This window comes from Tamandua tetradactyla, chromosome 10, assembly GCF_023851605.1.
Source record: "Tamandua tetradactyla isolate mTamTet1 chromosome 10, mTamTet1.pri, whole genome shotgun sequence".
In the NCBI taxonomy this organism is placed as follows: Eukaryota; Metazoa; Chordata; class Mammalia; order Pilosa; family Myrmecophagidae; genus Tamandua; species Tamandua tetradactyla.
This window is the reverse complement of record NC_135336.1, coordinates 26,522,456-26,538,748: the sequence shown is the minus strand read 5'-3', so window position 1 is coordinate 26,538,748 and position 16,293 is coordinate 26,522,456. Positions and strand designations below refer to the sequence as shown.

Here is a 16,293-nt window from a genome sequence, read left to right as displayed (position 1 = left end):
CAAGAATTATGGACCTCAAAGAGAAAGCTAAGATAACAGAAATAAACAGAGAATCACAGAAATTTAGATTAGAGCAGACCTCAAACTTTTGCCCAAATCACTCCAAAGAAGTGAAGTTTATCTGTCCAGTCACTCAATAGATTTTTAGTGGCCTGAGTGTACTGGGCCTTGACTATATGGGTCAAAATCTGGTCTTCAAAGGTTTTAAGACCTCTGAAATCATATGGGTATATGTGCATTTTTCTAAAAAGAGGTCCCCCAGTTCTCATCAGATTCCTAGGGATTCTTTGTCCCATCAGATGTCAAGGCCCTCTGCTACTTGGACCATGATTGGGAGTTTTTTCACATATTATGTATAGGTTTTTAAGACCTATAGGGTTTTTTTTTTCCCTTCTTCAATGATTTTTTTTTAATTGCGATATTATCATCCAAAGTGTATAATCGGTGGTTTACAGTAAAGCTGTGCATTCATCATTAGATTTTTTGACATTTTCATTACTCCAGTTTTTAAAATTTAAGTATTATACTGGACTTTACAGAGCATACATAACAAAATCATGTAGCTCTTTTGGTGAGTGGTGATTACCTTGTCACACAGCTATGAGTACCGGTGCTCTTAGAGACTAAGTGAACCTTCTAAAAGGGGAAGTATTCCCTGAAATATGGGTGTAGTAACCAGAACAACATACCCTTAAAGACCAGATGGAATGAAAGCATTGTCAGACACTACCCATTACTGAATGGTAAAGTGGGGACTAGCCCAAGACCACCTAAGATTCTGCAGTACCCAGTATCTCCCTCTCTCTTGTCCATCTGTGCATAGTCTTGCTTTGGGTCCTGGTACTGCTCACCTTTCGGAGACTGGGAACAGTATTATAAGCATAGGCCACATGGTTTTATGTCATGTGTTTCTTTTATAGGACAAGTCCAGAACGAGATCCTCTCATTCTTCTGTCTCGGAAAAATCCAAAACTTGTTGATGCAGAATATACCAAAAACCAGGCCTGGAAATCTATGAAAGTAATCACCAGTCATCTGAATAGAGCTACAGTAGTTAACATTTTCATTCAAAGAACATTGCCATATGGGTAGAATTCCAGATTAGGTTTCCTTTCAGTGGTGGGATGAATGTCGAGAAAGTTCTATGAATCATTAGTAGTATATTTGGTAAATATTTTTTCAAGCCCACATTGTTTTTCTGGCCCATATTATGAGTACTATATTATCTAGAAAGTTTAAACTAGAAGTGGGGAAACTTTTTCTCTAAAGAGCCAGATAGTAAATATTTTAAGCCTTGCAGGTCATGTAGTCTCTGTTGTAGTTATTCATATCTCCCATTATAGCACTAAAAGAGTCATAGAGACTGTATACATGAATGAGCATGACTGTGTTCTAATTAAATTTCATGGGTACTGAAATTTTAATTTCAAACTTCATGTTATAAAATATTCTTTTGATTTTTTTTCAACCATTTAAAAATGTAAAAATATTCTTAGGCTATAAAAAAACAGGCAGTGGTTCAGAATTGGTTTGTGGGGTATATTTTGTCAACCCCTGAATTAAACCAGTGGTTCTCAATTCTGGCTGCACAGTACAAGCAGAGAGCTTAAACAATGAATCAAATGAGTCAGAATCTCTGGCATCTTCATTTGTTTAAAGCTCCTGAAAGGAGTCTGAGGTCAAGTCAGAAATAAGGAACTTTAGCTTAGTGTCCTTTTTGACCTCTTAACTCTATAATTTGTTGCCTTAATCCAAGAACATTAAGCCCTAAATTTCCCCATCTGGAATTTCCAATTACTATTTGAGGATGCTGTGAGAAAAACATTTAAACTTGGGAAAAACTAAATCTATCTGAAATACATGTATTAGTTGATACATTTCAATAAAACAATAGTAAATGATGTTTTATTTACTTCAATAATGAACATATGAAAAATTTATTCATCTATTTATTAATTTATTCACCTACTGTGGAAAGTTCACTGGCAACCAAAACTAGTTGCTCGCATCAAAGAGTTTACCATCTGATAAGGTGGCTGAAAGGTACTATGGGGTGAGTCTGAGGCTCACATGCCCTCATGTGCTGGCAGGTGATATAAAGGAGTGAGCAGGACCCACTGGAGAACACTCAGAATTCCAGTCGGTTGCTGCCAATTTGGAATGGCAGCCTGGCTTGCCAGATCTTCCATTTTTCAAGAAAAGTTAGAAATCTGAACATTTGCCAGAAATACCCTATCATTTAAATATGTTGGTAATGATTTAAATATCTATTTTTTAATACTTTGCATGCCCATGTATGGATGGATGCCATCTGTAAGCTCCCCAAACACAACCTGAGACCTGTATAAATAATTTACACAGTGAAATGTGCTGCAGGCCACAGCTTCTGAGTACAAAGGGGCACCAGATGGTTTCAGGTGAGCTTAAGCTGTGAAATCAGACAGACCTGGGTTAAAACCCTTGCTCTTCTGTTTTGGGCCACATGACCTTACATAGGTTTCTCAACTTTTTAACTTGGTTTCCTCATGATAGTAATGATTCCTGATATGTTTATTGTAGACTTAAATGAGGTAATATTAATGAAATGTTTAATCAATGCTTGATGCTCTGTGTTCTTCAATAAATACTATTATTACTAATACTAATAACTTCCTTTTCACTTAAAGGATACCTTGGGGAAGCCAGCTGCTAAGGACGTCCATTTGGTGGATCACTGCAAATACAAGTAAGAAAGACTTTCAGGACTCCTGACTCTTGGTTTCCCTATTGCTTTTAAATTAGCTTCACATTGAGTAAGAACTGTAATACTAGCATAAAACTTGGGCTTATGAAAATATCATTAATTCATTTAGTTGTTAGTTACTGAGGGTCTCTTGCAGCCAAGGCTCTGATCTGAGTGTTGCAGGGATTATAGAAGTGAATGAAACATGATTCCCTGCTTCCAGAGAGTTTACAGGCTAGGAATCAAAGAGATGGGATTACCTGTCTCCACACCCCACCCAATGGTAGTTGGAGTTAGATGAAATACTTATGAGGTTAATAAGATAGCTTACGGTTCGACATGAATAGAGTAAATGTAACTAAAATATTACAATTGTGTTGGACTAACAATTAGATGATCGGGATTTCTGGAAGCATAGGACAATCCAGGGTGCTGTTCCCCGACCCCATCTTTGAACACCAAGCAAAAATAGGCAGAGTCATCTTCCTTAAAACCCGAGAAAACAGTTAAAGGGTTGTAGTAACTGGGTGAGTATAGAATCAAGAGAACACAGGTTTAAAAATGGTAGGAGAACGGTGATCTTGCTGGTCCCTTGTTCACCCCCTCCCCAGTGTGGTGTAGAGCCAGCCTGTGCTCCCATTGTGGGTCCCTGGCCCTGTTTCTGAAGGAGTGAGTAACCATTACACACAAACTGGGATGCCTGTATGGCGTTGCCAACATGGGATGCCAATGTGAAAGACTGAACCAGGAAGATCGTCTCTGACTCACTCTCCCAGAATTTTCTTTGCAGGCAGAAGCAGCTTGCAAACAGCTAAAGCTGTGTAAGTAACAATTAAGTCAAAGTGGTCTGGGACAAAGGATTACCAGCTTTACCACACACATTAGAGCACCGGGAGTGAGAGAAAGTTTATTTCATATAGGACATGTGGATTCCTGCAAACAGGAGAATTCCTAAGGCTACAAGTAAGCACAAGTCCAGGAAAAGATATAGGCTCAGAAAAGATGGAGAGGACCTTCACTTCACTTGGACTGATCTTCTTGATAAAACAGATAACCTCTGGAGGTGAGCACAGTCAACATAGACCCAATTTACAAAGACTTGAAAGGTGTTTTTTGCATTTGTTTGTTTTTGTTAGCTCCTGGCACCTAAGGAGATTTCTGTCATATCACTGGCTGAATATAAGCTTCAGGAACAGACAGCTCAGGGACTAAATCCAGAGTTAATATTTCAAAATATTAAAATGTATAATGTTCAACAAGATTACAAAGGCAAGATAAGAATTCAGAAATCATCAACGAAATATACCAAGCTCTGGACATCTAGATAAAGCTTAAAAAAGATCTTTAGTAAGCTCAAGGAAATAAAGACCAAAAAAAATCAAGGAAATGGTGAATGAACAATATGAGAATCTCATTAAAAAGTGAAATTGTAAAAAGGAACCAAAAAGAAGTATTGGAATTGAAGAACAGGATAACTAAAATGAAAAATTCCCTACAGGGTTTCAAGAGCAGATTGGAGCTGGCAGAAGAAAGAATCAGTGAACTTGAAGATAAGACAATTGAAATGATTCAGGCTGAGAATGAGAAAGAAAAAAGAGTGAATGGAGCCTTAGAGACCTGTGTGATACCATCAAGCTTACCTACATACATGGAGATTCAGAGGGAGAAGAAAGAGTGAAAGGAGCAGAAGGAATAGTCTAAGAAATAATGTCTGAAAACTTCCCAAACTTAACGAAAGACATGAATATACACATTGAAGAAGCCCAGCAAACCCCAAGTATAAACTTAAAGAGAACTATGCCCAGACACATGGTAGTTAAAGGTCAAATGCAAGGGATGGGAGAGAGTTCTGAAAGCTGCAGAGAAAAGCAGCATGTCATGTACAAGAGAGTACCACTAAGATTAAATCCTGCTTTCTTATTAGAAACCATGGAAGCAAGAAGGCAGTGGGATGAATATTTGAAATGCTCCAAGAAAACAATTGCCAACCAAGGATTTTAAATCTGGTGAGACTGTTTTTTGAAACAAGAGATTAAGACATTCCCAGATAAACAAAAGCTGAGGGAATTCACCATCACTAGACCTGCACTACAAGCAGTGCTAGAGGGAATTCTTCAGATTGAAAAGAAAGGACACAAGACAGTGGATTAAAGTGGCACAAAGAAATAAAGACCTCCAGTAAAGGTAACCATATAGGTGATTATAAATGGCAGCAATAATGCATTGTATTTTTTTTGGTATGTAACTCCACATTTTATTTCTAACAGGTTATAAAATGCAAAGGCATTAAAGGTAATAATAATTCCATGGATTTGGACATAAAATGTATGAAGAGATAATATGTAACAAATGCAAGAATAAGATGGGAGACAGAGGTACAGGAAAGTGTATGTGTATACTATTGAAGTTAAGTTGCGATCTAAACAAGTGTGATTATTACATATTTAGGATGTTAAATTAAGCCCCAAGGTAATCATGAAGAAAATATCTAAAAAATGTATTCAGAAGGAAATGGAAAAGAACTTGAGATGGTCGCCACAAATGATCAAATACGTATGAAAGTAGGCATTAACAAAGAATTGAGGGACAAAAAAGGTACAAGATTTACAATGACCAAATAACAAAATGCCAGAAGAAAGTTCTAAACTATCAGTCATATTTCAAGTATAAATGGATTAAACTCTCCAGGCAAAAGGCAAGGATTGCAGAATGGGTAAAAAAAAGTATGACCCAACTATGTGCTATCCATAAGAAACTCGCCCTTAAGTTCAAAGACCCAAGTTAAAAGTGAAAGGATGGAAAAATATATACTATGCAATTATAACCAAAAGAGAGCTAGGGTAGCTATACTAATATCAGACAAGAGAGACTTCAATCCAAAACTGTTACTAAGGACAATATATTGATAAAGGGTCAATTCAATGAGGAGACATAATGATAAGTAAATATACACCAAACAGCAGAGACCCAAAATATATAAGGCAAACTTGAAGGGAGGAATAAACAGCTTTACAGTAATAGGAGAGTTTAATACACCACTTTCAACAATGAAGAGACCTCTAAACAGAAGATCAATAAGGAAATATAAGATGTGAACAATAATGTAAACCAATTAGATGTAACACACACATACACACATTACACCTTAAAACAAAAGAATACTCATTCTTATCTAGTGCACGAGTCATTCTTCAGGGTAGATCATATATGTTAGTTTCACAAAACAAATCTCTATAGGTTTTAAAATGTTGAAATCACAACATGTGTCTTCTCCAACTATAATGGAAAAAAGCTAGATAACAATAACAGGGAGCATTGGAAAAATCCACAAATACATGAAATTTAAACAACAAACTCTTAATCAGTGGGTCAAGGTGAAAATCACAAAGTCAGGAAGTGTTTTTGAGATGAATGAAAATGAGACCCCAATATATCAAAACTTATGGGACACAGTGAAGGCAGTGCTCAGAGGAATTTATAGCCCTAATGTTACGTTAAAAAAGGAGGAAGTGCTCAAATTAGAGACCAAAGCACACCCTTGGAGGAACTAGAAAAAGAACAGCAAACTAATTCCAAAGCAAGCAAAAGGAAGGAAATAACAAAGATTAAAGCAGAAATAAACGACATAGAGAATTTAAAAAATAGAATTAACAAAACCAAAAGTTTGTTCTATGAAAAGATCAATAAAATTGACAAACCTTTAGCTAGACTGACAAAGAAAATGAGAGAGGATGCAAGTAATGACAACCAGAAATGAAAAGGAGGACAGTACTACTGATCTCACAGAAATCAAATGGATCATAAGAGGATATTATGAACCACTGTATGCCAACAAATTAGATGGTCTAGATGAAATGGACAAGTTCCTAGAAATATGCAAACAACCTGCAGTCCCTCTAGAAGACATGGAAGATCTCAACAGTCCAGTTACATGTAAAGAGACTGAATTAGTCATCAAAAACCTCCCCAAAAAGAAAGCCCAGGACTACATGGCTTCACAGGTGAATTCCAAACATTTCCATGGTGTTTTTACCAAACATTCCAAGAATAAACAACAATCCTGCTTAAGTGTTTCCAAAGAATTGAAGAGAAAGGAAAACTTCATAACTCATTCTTTCAGGCCAATATCACCCTTATGTCAAAGCCAGATAAAGAAAATAACAAACAACCCTTATAAATATAGAAGCAGAAATCCTCAACAAAATACTTGCAAACCAAATTATGAAAGTATTCTCAGAGGTTACACTGTAGAATACAGCAGACCTAGAAGTACACAAAAGCTAGAGATAGAGGAAAGGCTGACCAATGAGGCTGGTCTTAAATGCAAGGGAATGGATAGAAGTGATGGTAACTAATTAGTGGGGTTATAAGTAACATTATTATATTGAAGGTGAATGTAATTGAAAGGGGATGTATAGTGCCATGTATCCCCCTGATTAAATCTACGATTATAAATAAGTTCTTGCATGAACTATTTCAAAAGTTCAATTTTGGACTGAGTCAATAGTAGAGGGATATAGGAGGAAAACTAAAATGCATGCTATGCCCAATAATTAACAGTAGTATGAGGGAGAACTAATTGGGGGAGGGGGACAAGTGATAAGGTGTAGTTTTGATTCGAAAGTTGGTGACTATTTTTGTCAGTTCTTTATCACCATGAACCAATGAAAATATTCTAAAATTGAGAGTGTTGCTGATTGTACAACCAAAGTGAGGATACTGTAAGACATGGTTTGTTTATTTTGGACATAATCCATAATGCCCAGTAGATTGAGGGAGCTGAAGGGTACAATATTGAGAACAGATTGGCAAATTATGTATTTTTATGATGGAATATGGTGTGGCTACAATAAGGAGTGACATCGAGAAGCACATGATGAACTGTTAAGACCTTAGGGACAATGTGTTGTGCAAAATAGCCAGAAACAAAAGAACAGAAATGCTGAGGTCTCTTTCAGAAAATACTTGTAAGAAAGTTGGAGCCTAGATTATAAGCCTGTATAGCAGCCACACTTAGTTTAAAGCTGTAAATGTATTTCTAGATTCAAGACACTCAGCTGTATGTATATCAGCTGGTATTTCCCTGGACTCTGAGTACTTCTGTGATACCTAAGACCCAGAAATGTAGTGCTACAGCCCTGAAAGTTAGCATAGCTATACATATAATAACAGTTAAAGTAACCAAAAGAGAAATTATGCCCTAATTAGTGTTAAAAATGAAGCCAATCTGGCTGGATCTAAATTGGAATACAGGATAAAAGATGATAGTGTATGTACTGTAGACCTTAACCTACTAAATGAGACCAAATGCAGAGAAGTTTATTATGTCTAGAACCTAAACTTTCAGTAACGGATAATCTAAATCAACCTGTCTGGATAGCTTACGTAAACAACCCAAACTGCTGAAGTTCAGAATGGGAATGAGGCCTTCTCGCTCTGTATAGCTTAATGTAATACCAGGATACATCTCAGACTATGGTGGGCTGATAATTAGAAAGTATTGGTTAAGTCCCTTGAGTGTCCAAAGTGGGGGGGGGGGGGGGGACACATATATATATATAGAACTATTAAACTTTCCCATCCAGGAAATCCTGGGTACCCTCCTAACCATTGGGGACTCCCAAGAAAATAGGCCAAGCCTGGATTTTGAGGCTTGCCCTTATGAGACTTATTTCTGTAGGGAGAAGCTAAGACTACCCATAACAAGGCCTAAGAGTGACTGCCAGGAAACTTTTGTTACTCAGACGTGGCCTCTCTCATTCTAAGCCCAACTCTGGCAAGCAAAATCATTTATCCCCCCTACTCCAAACTGGGCCATGACACATTCAGGAGTGAAAATCTACCTGACAATATGGGGTGTGACTTCTGGGGATGATTCTGGCCCTGGCACTGTGGGATGAACACCTTTGGACCACAAAGGGGGAAAGAATTATAATAAAATAAGGCATCAGTGGCCAAGAGAGATCAAATTCTGGAGGCTACTCTTATGCAATCTTCAGTTATATAGTGCCATTTGCCATGGTTTGCTAAACCCAACCAACATCACTCCTGTTAACTCTTAACACCTAGTGCTCAAACTGAGACACTATAAAAGTTTCATGTTTAAATTTGCTTTCTTGGAAACCATAATTCCCAGAGGGTTCCTAAGTCAGATAAATCCTGAAACCCAGAGGGACCAGCCTCTCCAAGACTACTGATTGATTACATCCCCCTAATCCTTTAGTGTCGACACCCCTTCTCAACATGAAATAGTCAGAACAAGCACTGCCTAAAGACCCCTATAGATTGGGAGAGTGATAAGAGGAAAAGGAGGAAATATAACAGAGAAAATAGGATTTAACAAATGAGTATGACTGCTAATCACTTTATTAATATTCCTTCTAGCCTCCAGTGTTTTGGAGCAGCTAGAAGGAAAAATCTGAGATGGTGGAGTGGTAGCCCATGACAGACTCTGATATGTTCTGTCAAACTTTTTGAAGAGTGCTATAAAGATTATTGCTTTTTCTTTCTTTGCTTTCTATATATGTTATATTTTATAATAAAAAATGTTTTAAAAATACCAGCAAACCGAATCTAACAGTACATTAAAAGAATTATCACCATATCTCAAATGCATTATGCTAAGTATAAAGAAGCCAGACTCAAAGGTTAAATATTGTATGATTCCATTTTATGAAATTCTGGAAAACTAGTCTGAATAGCCTATGAGCTAGGAAAGGTGTTTATATTTTTTAAAAGGTGACATGAAAACCATACAAAACTTACAGATTTTAATGTCCTAAAATAGTTTTATTAAAATTTATCCACATTCATTCCTTTATGTAGTGTCCATGGCTGCTTTCATACCATATGGCCCACAAGGCCTAAAATATATACCATCTGGCCTTTTCTGGGAAAAGTTTGCTGCTGTGGTGGGGGCAAAGGATAGCTGGGTGATTTCCAGGGTTAGACTAAAAGGTAGTGCAAGGGAATTTGAGGCAGGGGGTGGGATAGAGCTGTTACATCTTAATGGTGGTGGTGGTTATATGACTGTGCATTTGTCAAAATTTATAACTGTATGCCATACAGTGAATTTTGCTGTATGTAAATTATTTTAAAATAAATTTTTAAAAACCAGAATAAAAAAAAAAAGAATTATCACCATGATCATGTGGGATTTATTCAGATATGCAAGGGTGGTTCAACATAAGAAAATCTATTAATGTAATAGGCCACATTAATGGAATGAAGGGAAAAAAAATGATCAGTTGACACAAAAAAGGCATCAGACAACACCCAGCACCTTGATAAAAATACTTAGGAAACTAGGAATAGAAGGTAACTTCCTTACCATGATAGAGGGCATCTATTCCTGTTTGAATCTATTGTGTACCCCAGAAAAGCCATGTCCTTTAATCCTCATTCAGTATTGCTGGGTGGTGTCTTTTTGATTGTTTCCATGGAGATATGACCACCCAATTGTGGGTGATAACTTTTGATTAGATGGTTTCCGTGGAGCTGTCTCTCTACTCATTCAAGATAGGGTTACTTACTGGAGCCCTGTTAAGAGGGAACCCTTTTGGAAAGAGCAACCAGAGCCACCAGAACTGAGAGGGCCTGGGGAAGCCATTGAAGAGAAAGCTAGCATACCTCGTCATGTGCCTTTCCTGCTAAGAGAAACCCTGAATGTCATCAGCCTTCTTGAACTAAAGTTTCTTTCTCTGGATGCCTTAGATTGTACATTTTTATAGTCTTGCTCTACATTTGCAAAGTAGAACAGCATCTACAATAAACCCACAGCTAACATCATACTCCATGGCAAACACTGAAAGATTTCTCTCTAAGATTAGGATGCCCAGTGTCACCACTGTTACTCATCATTGTTCTGGAAGATTTAGCCAGAGCAATTAGCCAAGAAAAAGAAATAAAAGGCATTCATTTTCTAAAGGAAGAAGTAAAACTTTTCCTATTTGCAGAGGATATAATCATACAGATTAAAAAAATCCTGAAAAATCCAACAAAGATAATAAATTCAGCAAAGTGGTTTTTCTATACACTAGTAATGAACAATCTGAAAAGGAAATCAAGAAAAATTCTATTTACAATAGCAACTATAAAGATTATCTAGGAATAAAGTTAACCATAGGTGTGAACGACTTGTGCATGGAAAACTACAAAAACATTGCTAAAAGAAGTTAAAGAGCTAAATAAATGGAAGGACTTTCCATGTTCGTAGATTGGAAGACAAAATATTGTTAAGTTGCCAGTTCTACCTAAGGTGATCTAAAGACTATCTCTGCCTAGAGAAAGTATCCCCTTTCCCCTCACTCTGACATTTCCTTCCAGGAACACCCTATATCCCCACAGGGGAAGTCCCACAGGGACCTTTTAATGTGTTCTTGAAAGCTGAAAATTAAAAGAGAATGGAGGGGAGCATAAAAGGAGAGAAAGGGAGAAGGGAATTAAAAAAAATGCTCATATTTGTGGTAGCAGGCATATAGTTCAAGTGTACTTTGCTTTTTCTTCCTAGGTATCTGTTTAATTTTCGGGGCGTAGCTGCAAGTTTCCGGTTCAAACACCTCTTCCTGTGTGGTTCACTTGTTTTCCATGTTGGTGAAGAGTGGCTCGAATTCTTCTATCCACAGCTGAAGCCATGGGTCCACTATATCCCAGTCAAAACAGATCTCTCCAATGTCCAGTAAGGAGCTCTACCACATGCACAGTTTTTAATGACATCTGCAGTCTGCTACTAAATCCCCAGCCATTTAAATAATTTGCTTCTGATTTTTTCCATTAAAGCTTTTTGTAAAATGTGGTTCCCATATATATAGTATTGTATTTTCATCCAAGTAGACTGTAAGTGGGATTTAATTTGAAAAAGTGCTCTGCAGGGTGGTTTCAAATACAATGTTCATACAGTGTGAAGTGGGAAAGTGCTAGTCTCTCAAAGAATCATATGGGAATATTTGATCTTGTTATATTGTCAAAAGAACTTTCAGATATAGAATCAGAATCAAAGTAGAGGCAAATTTTCTATCATAATGGAAGGTGCTAGGAAGAGGTATGGGGAGGGACCAGAAACATCACCCCAGGTTCCCTCTTTTGTGGCCAGAGCTGGGATTTTGAGATGAGAGATTTTTCCTTCACTGTTCATTTCTGATATATATCATTAAACACGTCAGTATTCTCTCAGATATAACCCAAATCTACAACAGGTTGCCTTTAGCCTGGGGTTGTGGAGGGGGGACCTTTTTGTTGTTATTTTGGTCCTGTGAGAACACTGATCATTGCTTTAAGGAAGTAACCCACCATCCACATATCTAGAGGATAACCATAGATCTCAGTCTTTGGTCTTTCTGACTTAGTATTAATGAGCTTGGTTCATGTTTCAGAGTCTAATAAGTCTTTCCATTTTAGGGAGCTGTTGCATTTTGTAAAAGCAAATGATGATGTAGCCCAAGAAATTGCTGAAAGGTAAGTTCTGTCCTTTTTCCTTTTCCACTTTGCTTTATCAGCCCCACTTTATCTTCACTAAAGTTATCTGGATTATTGTTACCATGGTGAGATCTGGATTTCATCCTCATTATACAGAGATAATTCAGAATTAAAACTGTCCTGGGGGGAACACATAAACACACACATTCATATGTGCCCCCCAGATCCATCCTTTACAGAAGTAGACTGAAATCCTTGAGGTAATTACACAAATATTTTCATGAGCATTGGCTGTTTATATTTCTTTTCTTCTTTTTATTTTTTAATTTTTTTGACATAGGCAGGCTCCGGGAATCGAACACGGGTCTCCAGCTCAGCAGGCGAGTATTCTTGCCACTGAGCCACCATTGCACCACCCTGTTTATGTTTCTTTTAAAGAAATAAAAAGTTAAGTTCTGTTGTTAAACGCTTGGATATGATGACTATAAGGTTGGTTGTAAGGATCAAATGAGTTAATTCATATTAAGTATTCTCAATAGTGCTTGACATCAGTAAGTACTCACATGTAGTCTGTAACTTATTATAAAATACTGTGTTTTCAAATATCTTTGTTATCTTATCTCTAGGGGAAGCCAGTTTATTATGAACCACTTACAGATGGATGACATCACCTGTTACTGGGAGAACCTGTTGACTGAATACTCTAAATTCTTGTCATATAATGTAACAGCAAGGAAAGGCTATGATCAGATTATCCCCCAAATCTTGAAAACTGAACTCTAGCAGGGATTGTTGAACCATAATCCTCTCTATGGCAGCAGGATCTCAGATGACTCTGGTTGAGAAGCTTACCATGAGTGAGGCACCAATACCTTGAATACCTTGTATCAAGCCAAATATCTGATTTTCCTTATCATGCTGCACCCAGAACAACTTTTGAGAAAGATCCAGAATGTGTATAATACAGATATGAAGCAGCCCTCCTCTGGCCAAGGAAGAACCAGAAGTTATGAGATGTTGGTTTTGAACCTGCTTCTGCCTTTCATTTTCTTAGGACCAATCACAGCTTGTGCCTCAGATCATCCACCTGTTTATGTCCATCACTGTGAAACTATGTCCATGTGATCATGATGTCCTTTTTCCCATTATTTGGAGCTGAAAATTCATCATTTGTAACTAACAGAACTTATCTCTGTAATTCTGCATTTAATTCTAGGCTTAATCTCTGTTGTTACATTTTAATGTAGGAAGCCCTGTAGGGTTTGTGAAAAATACTAGAGTATCATTTTGTAAAAGGTCTTTGGAAACAGTAGCTGTGTCATGCAATGATGTAAGAGTTCTCTTTTGTAAAAGTATAAACTCTTGCGTACTCAGGAGGTTTTTATAACGCCACATAGAAAGGGACCGATTGCCTGAGTAATTATTGCAGTCGGATTTCACATTCCCTTTTGTGCCTTCAAACGCTTTTTATTTTCTCTTTTAAGGAAAACAAAAACAAAAACCTCAGTAAATTCAGGAAGAAATTATTCCTTTTTAACTGTACATAAAATAGCAACTTTCCCCCACCCTCCCCATGCCCCCATAATAGTTTTCCTTCTTAAACTGGTAGCAGTCTGCAGAAGTTGTCTATGTGCTCAGTGTTTGTGGGGACCTCAGGATAGCCCCAAATACAAATATAATATTAAGTTGGGTGTTTAGAGCATTCAACTTTAACCTTTACTTATATTCAAGATACTTGTTTTAATGCAGCTCTATCTTGAAATTCCCCCTTTTTTATTTTATGAAAAACACATTTGGATAGTAGTTTAATCTCTCAGATGCTCTCCACAACACTGTCAAAAATGAAGAAAAATTTTAGATTAAAACTCATGGTGTTTGATGACTTAGAGCTGCCCTTGTCCCTTATGTCCAACTTTCGCACAGAAAAATCAACTCTCTTCCTTCGCCTCTTAAGAACTATTTAGCACTAACTGGTTTCAAAATTAGTAAATGTGAGGTTCAGTCAGGAATTTTATTCCATTACTCAGAAATCTGTTTGGCACTTTTAACTTCCATCTACAAAATTTTAAGTCTAAGGACTTTCTTAGAGAAGTTGGATATCTTTAGTAAGATCATTGCATGGAATAAGGCAAATGCATAAAGTTAGATTTCTTTTTTAGTATTAAAATGTAAAGGAATTATGTCCTTAGGTGCTATAAGTCCAGAAATAGGCAGTGTAGATTCCTGAGTTGTACTGAGGTTATACCTTGTCATTATGAGATCCTTTTGAAAGTTAATTGGTCTCTATAGTTTAATTTTCCTCTCACTAAAATAGGAACAAAAAGAGCTGTCCTTTATAATAGGAGCTATGATGGTTAAGTTCATGAATCAACTTGGCTAGGTTATGGTGCCCAGTTCTTTGGTTAAGCTAGCATTGGCCTGATTGTTACTGTGAGGATATTTCATGAACTTAAATCATCAGTAAGTTGATTGTATCCATGGCTGATTACATCTATAATCAACTGAGGAGACTGCCTTCAACAATGAGAGACATCTCATCCAATCAGTCGAAGGTTTTAAAAGGAGAAGTGATGATTTTAGCAGTCAGAAGAGAGATTTTCCATCTCTACTACAGCCAGCCAGCCAGCTCCTCCCAGGGAATTGATCGAAAACCTTCTTTGGAGTTCCCAGCTTGCAGTCTGCTCTATGGAATTTGGACTTGCCTATCCTCACAGTCATGTGAGAAAATTCTTATAAAAATCTCATGACACTTATCATTTATATATATATATATAAATATGTATATGTATATATATACATATATATATATATATATCTTCTGTCAGTCTGCTTTCCTAGAGAACCCTGGTTAAACAGGAGCTAAAGCTGCATGTCCCTGGGAATGTTTCCCATTTAATGGCAAGTTCCAGCTCAAGCATCACCTCTTTGAATCCTTTCACTTCTCTAGACAGTTAAAGGCTACCATAATATTGCTTGTAGCTATACTACATGACATCATAATGTACTGTAGTTATTTGACTGTTTCTTCTACTGTTCTGTGAACTTCTTGGTTAGTAGGAATAATTTCTTACTCATTTTAAAGTCTCCATTACCAGCACAGTGCCTCATATGGAATGCATGCTAAGGAACTATTGGATGGATGGATGGATGGATATAGTTGGCTTAACAAGATCCTATTTACAGATTGCCTAGCCATTAACTCCAAACGAAACTGGAATTGGATAACTGCAAATCTTCACCTGCCCTTTGAAGAGTCAATAAGAGTATCTTTGTATTTAAATGCAGCAACTGTTATTGAGATTTTGTACTTGTTTATCTGATAACCTCAGTATAGATGTTACGAGGATGGTGTATCACAATATGTATGTTTTTGCAAACAATTGTATCCCCATCACTTTTGAGGGTTTTTAAGTGTGTTAATATTAGATGGATCCCAGTTTTACCTTTCTTCCCCAAAGGGCTGAAAGGCATATTGTTCTTTAAGGAAATGAAATAATTTGGTTTATTTGAATGAAGTAGAATATTTGGATAACACAAATAATGTTTTTCCTTTCTTTCAGAGGAGTCATCTGTACAATGTCAGTATCCCACCTTATTCTACTCTGTTAGGTTAGGTTCTCTTAGTTGCTAATAACAGAAACTGCTTCCAACTAGTTTAAGCAAAAGAACTTACTAGAAGGATATGGGGGCATCTCACAGCATCTACACAAGTCACATAGCCATCAAAAGGGTAAAAACCAGGGCAACTCCAGGATCCTGACTGTCTCGGGTGCTGCCATATTCTAGTTCCAGAGACTGCGAGGCTCTGTCTTTTAGCCCAAAAATTCCAAAGAGAAGAAAATCTCATGGGCTCATGTGGATCAGTTCCCTACCCTGCATCCCTAGACTGAAGACATATGAATGAGAACACAGATACATAAAAATCTATCTTCCTGTGCATCCAAAGTTGCCTTTACTTACGATAATCATATTGCCTTCAGAGATAAGGTGGGGTTACAGCAGAGAGTTACAATTAGAAATTATTCATTTAATATTTATAAAATACTTCTTGAGAATCTACTGTGCACAAATAACGAGAAATAAGTTTACAATATGCTCCCTAACATCAAAGGACTTTAGTTGAATAGATAAAGCAAACAACAATATGAAAGGCGTGA

General features: G+C 37.0%; 1 protein-coding gene across 3 annotated transcripts in view; it reads left to right on the top strand.

The window, feature by feature from the left end:
- POGLUT1 (protein O-glucosyltransferase 1) overlaps positions 1-15,651 on the top strand; it is a 35,305-nt gene extending 19,654 nt beyond the window's left edge. For all 3 annotated transcript variants that reach the window (XM_077118246.1, XM_077118245.1, XM_077118247.1), the window contains 5 exons: positions 921-1,020; positions 2,667-2,725; positions 11,232-11,399; positions 12,119-12,175; positions 12,763-15,651. In XM_077118246.1, coding sequence (XP_076974361.1) covers positions 921-1,020; positions 2,667-2,725; positions 11,232-11,399; positions 12,119-12,175; positions 12,763-12,919 — 541 coding nt within the window. In that variant the 3' untranslated portion in view covers positions 12,920-15,651. The remainder of the gene's footprint in view (positions 1-920; positions 1,021-2,666; positions 2,726-11,231; positions 11,400-12,118; positions 12,176-12,762) is intronic.
- The last annotated feature ends 642 nt before the right edge of the window (positions 15,652-16,293 follow it).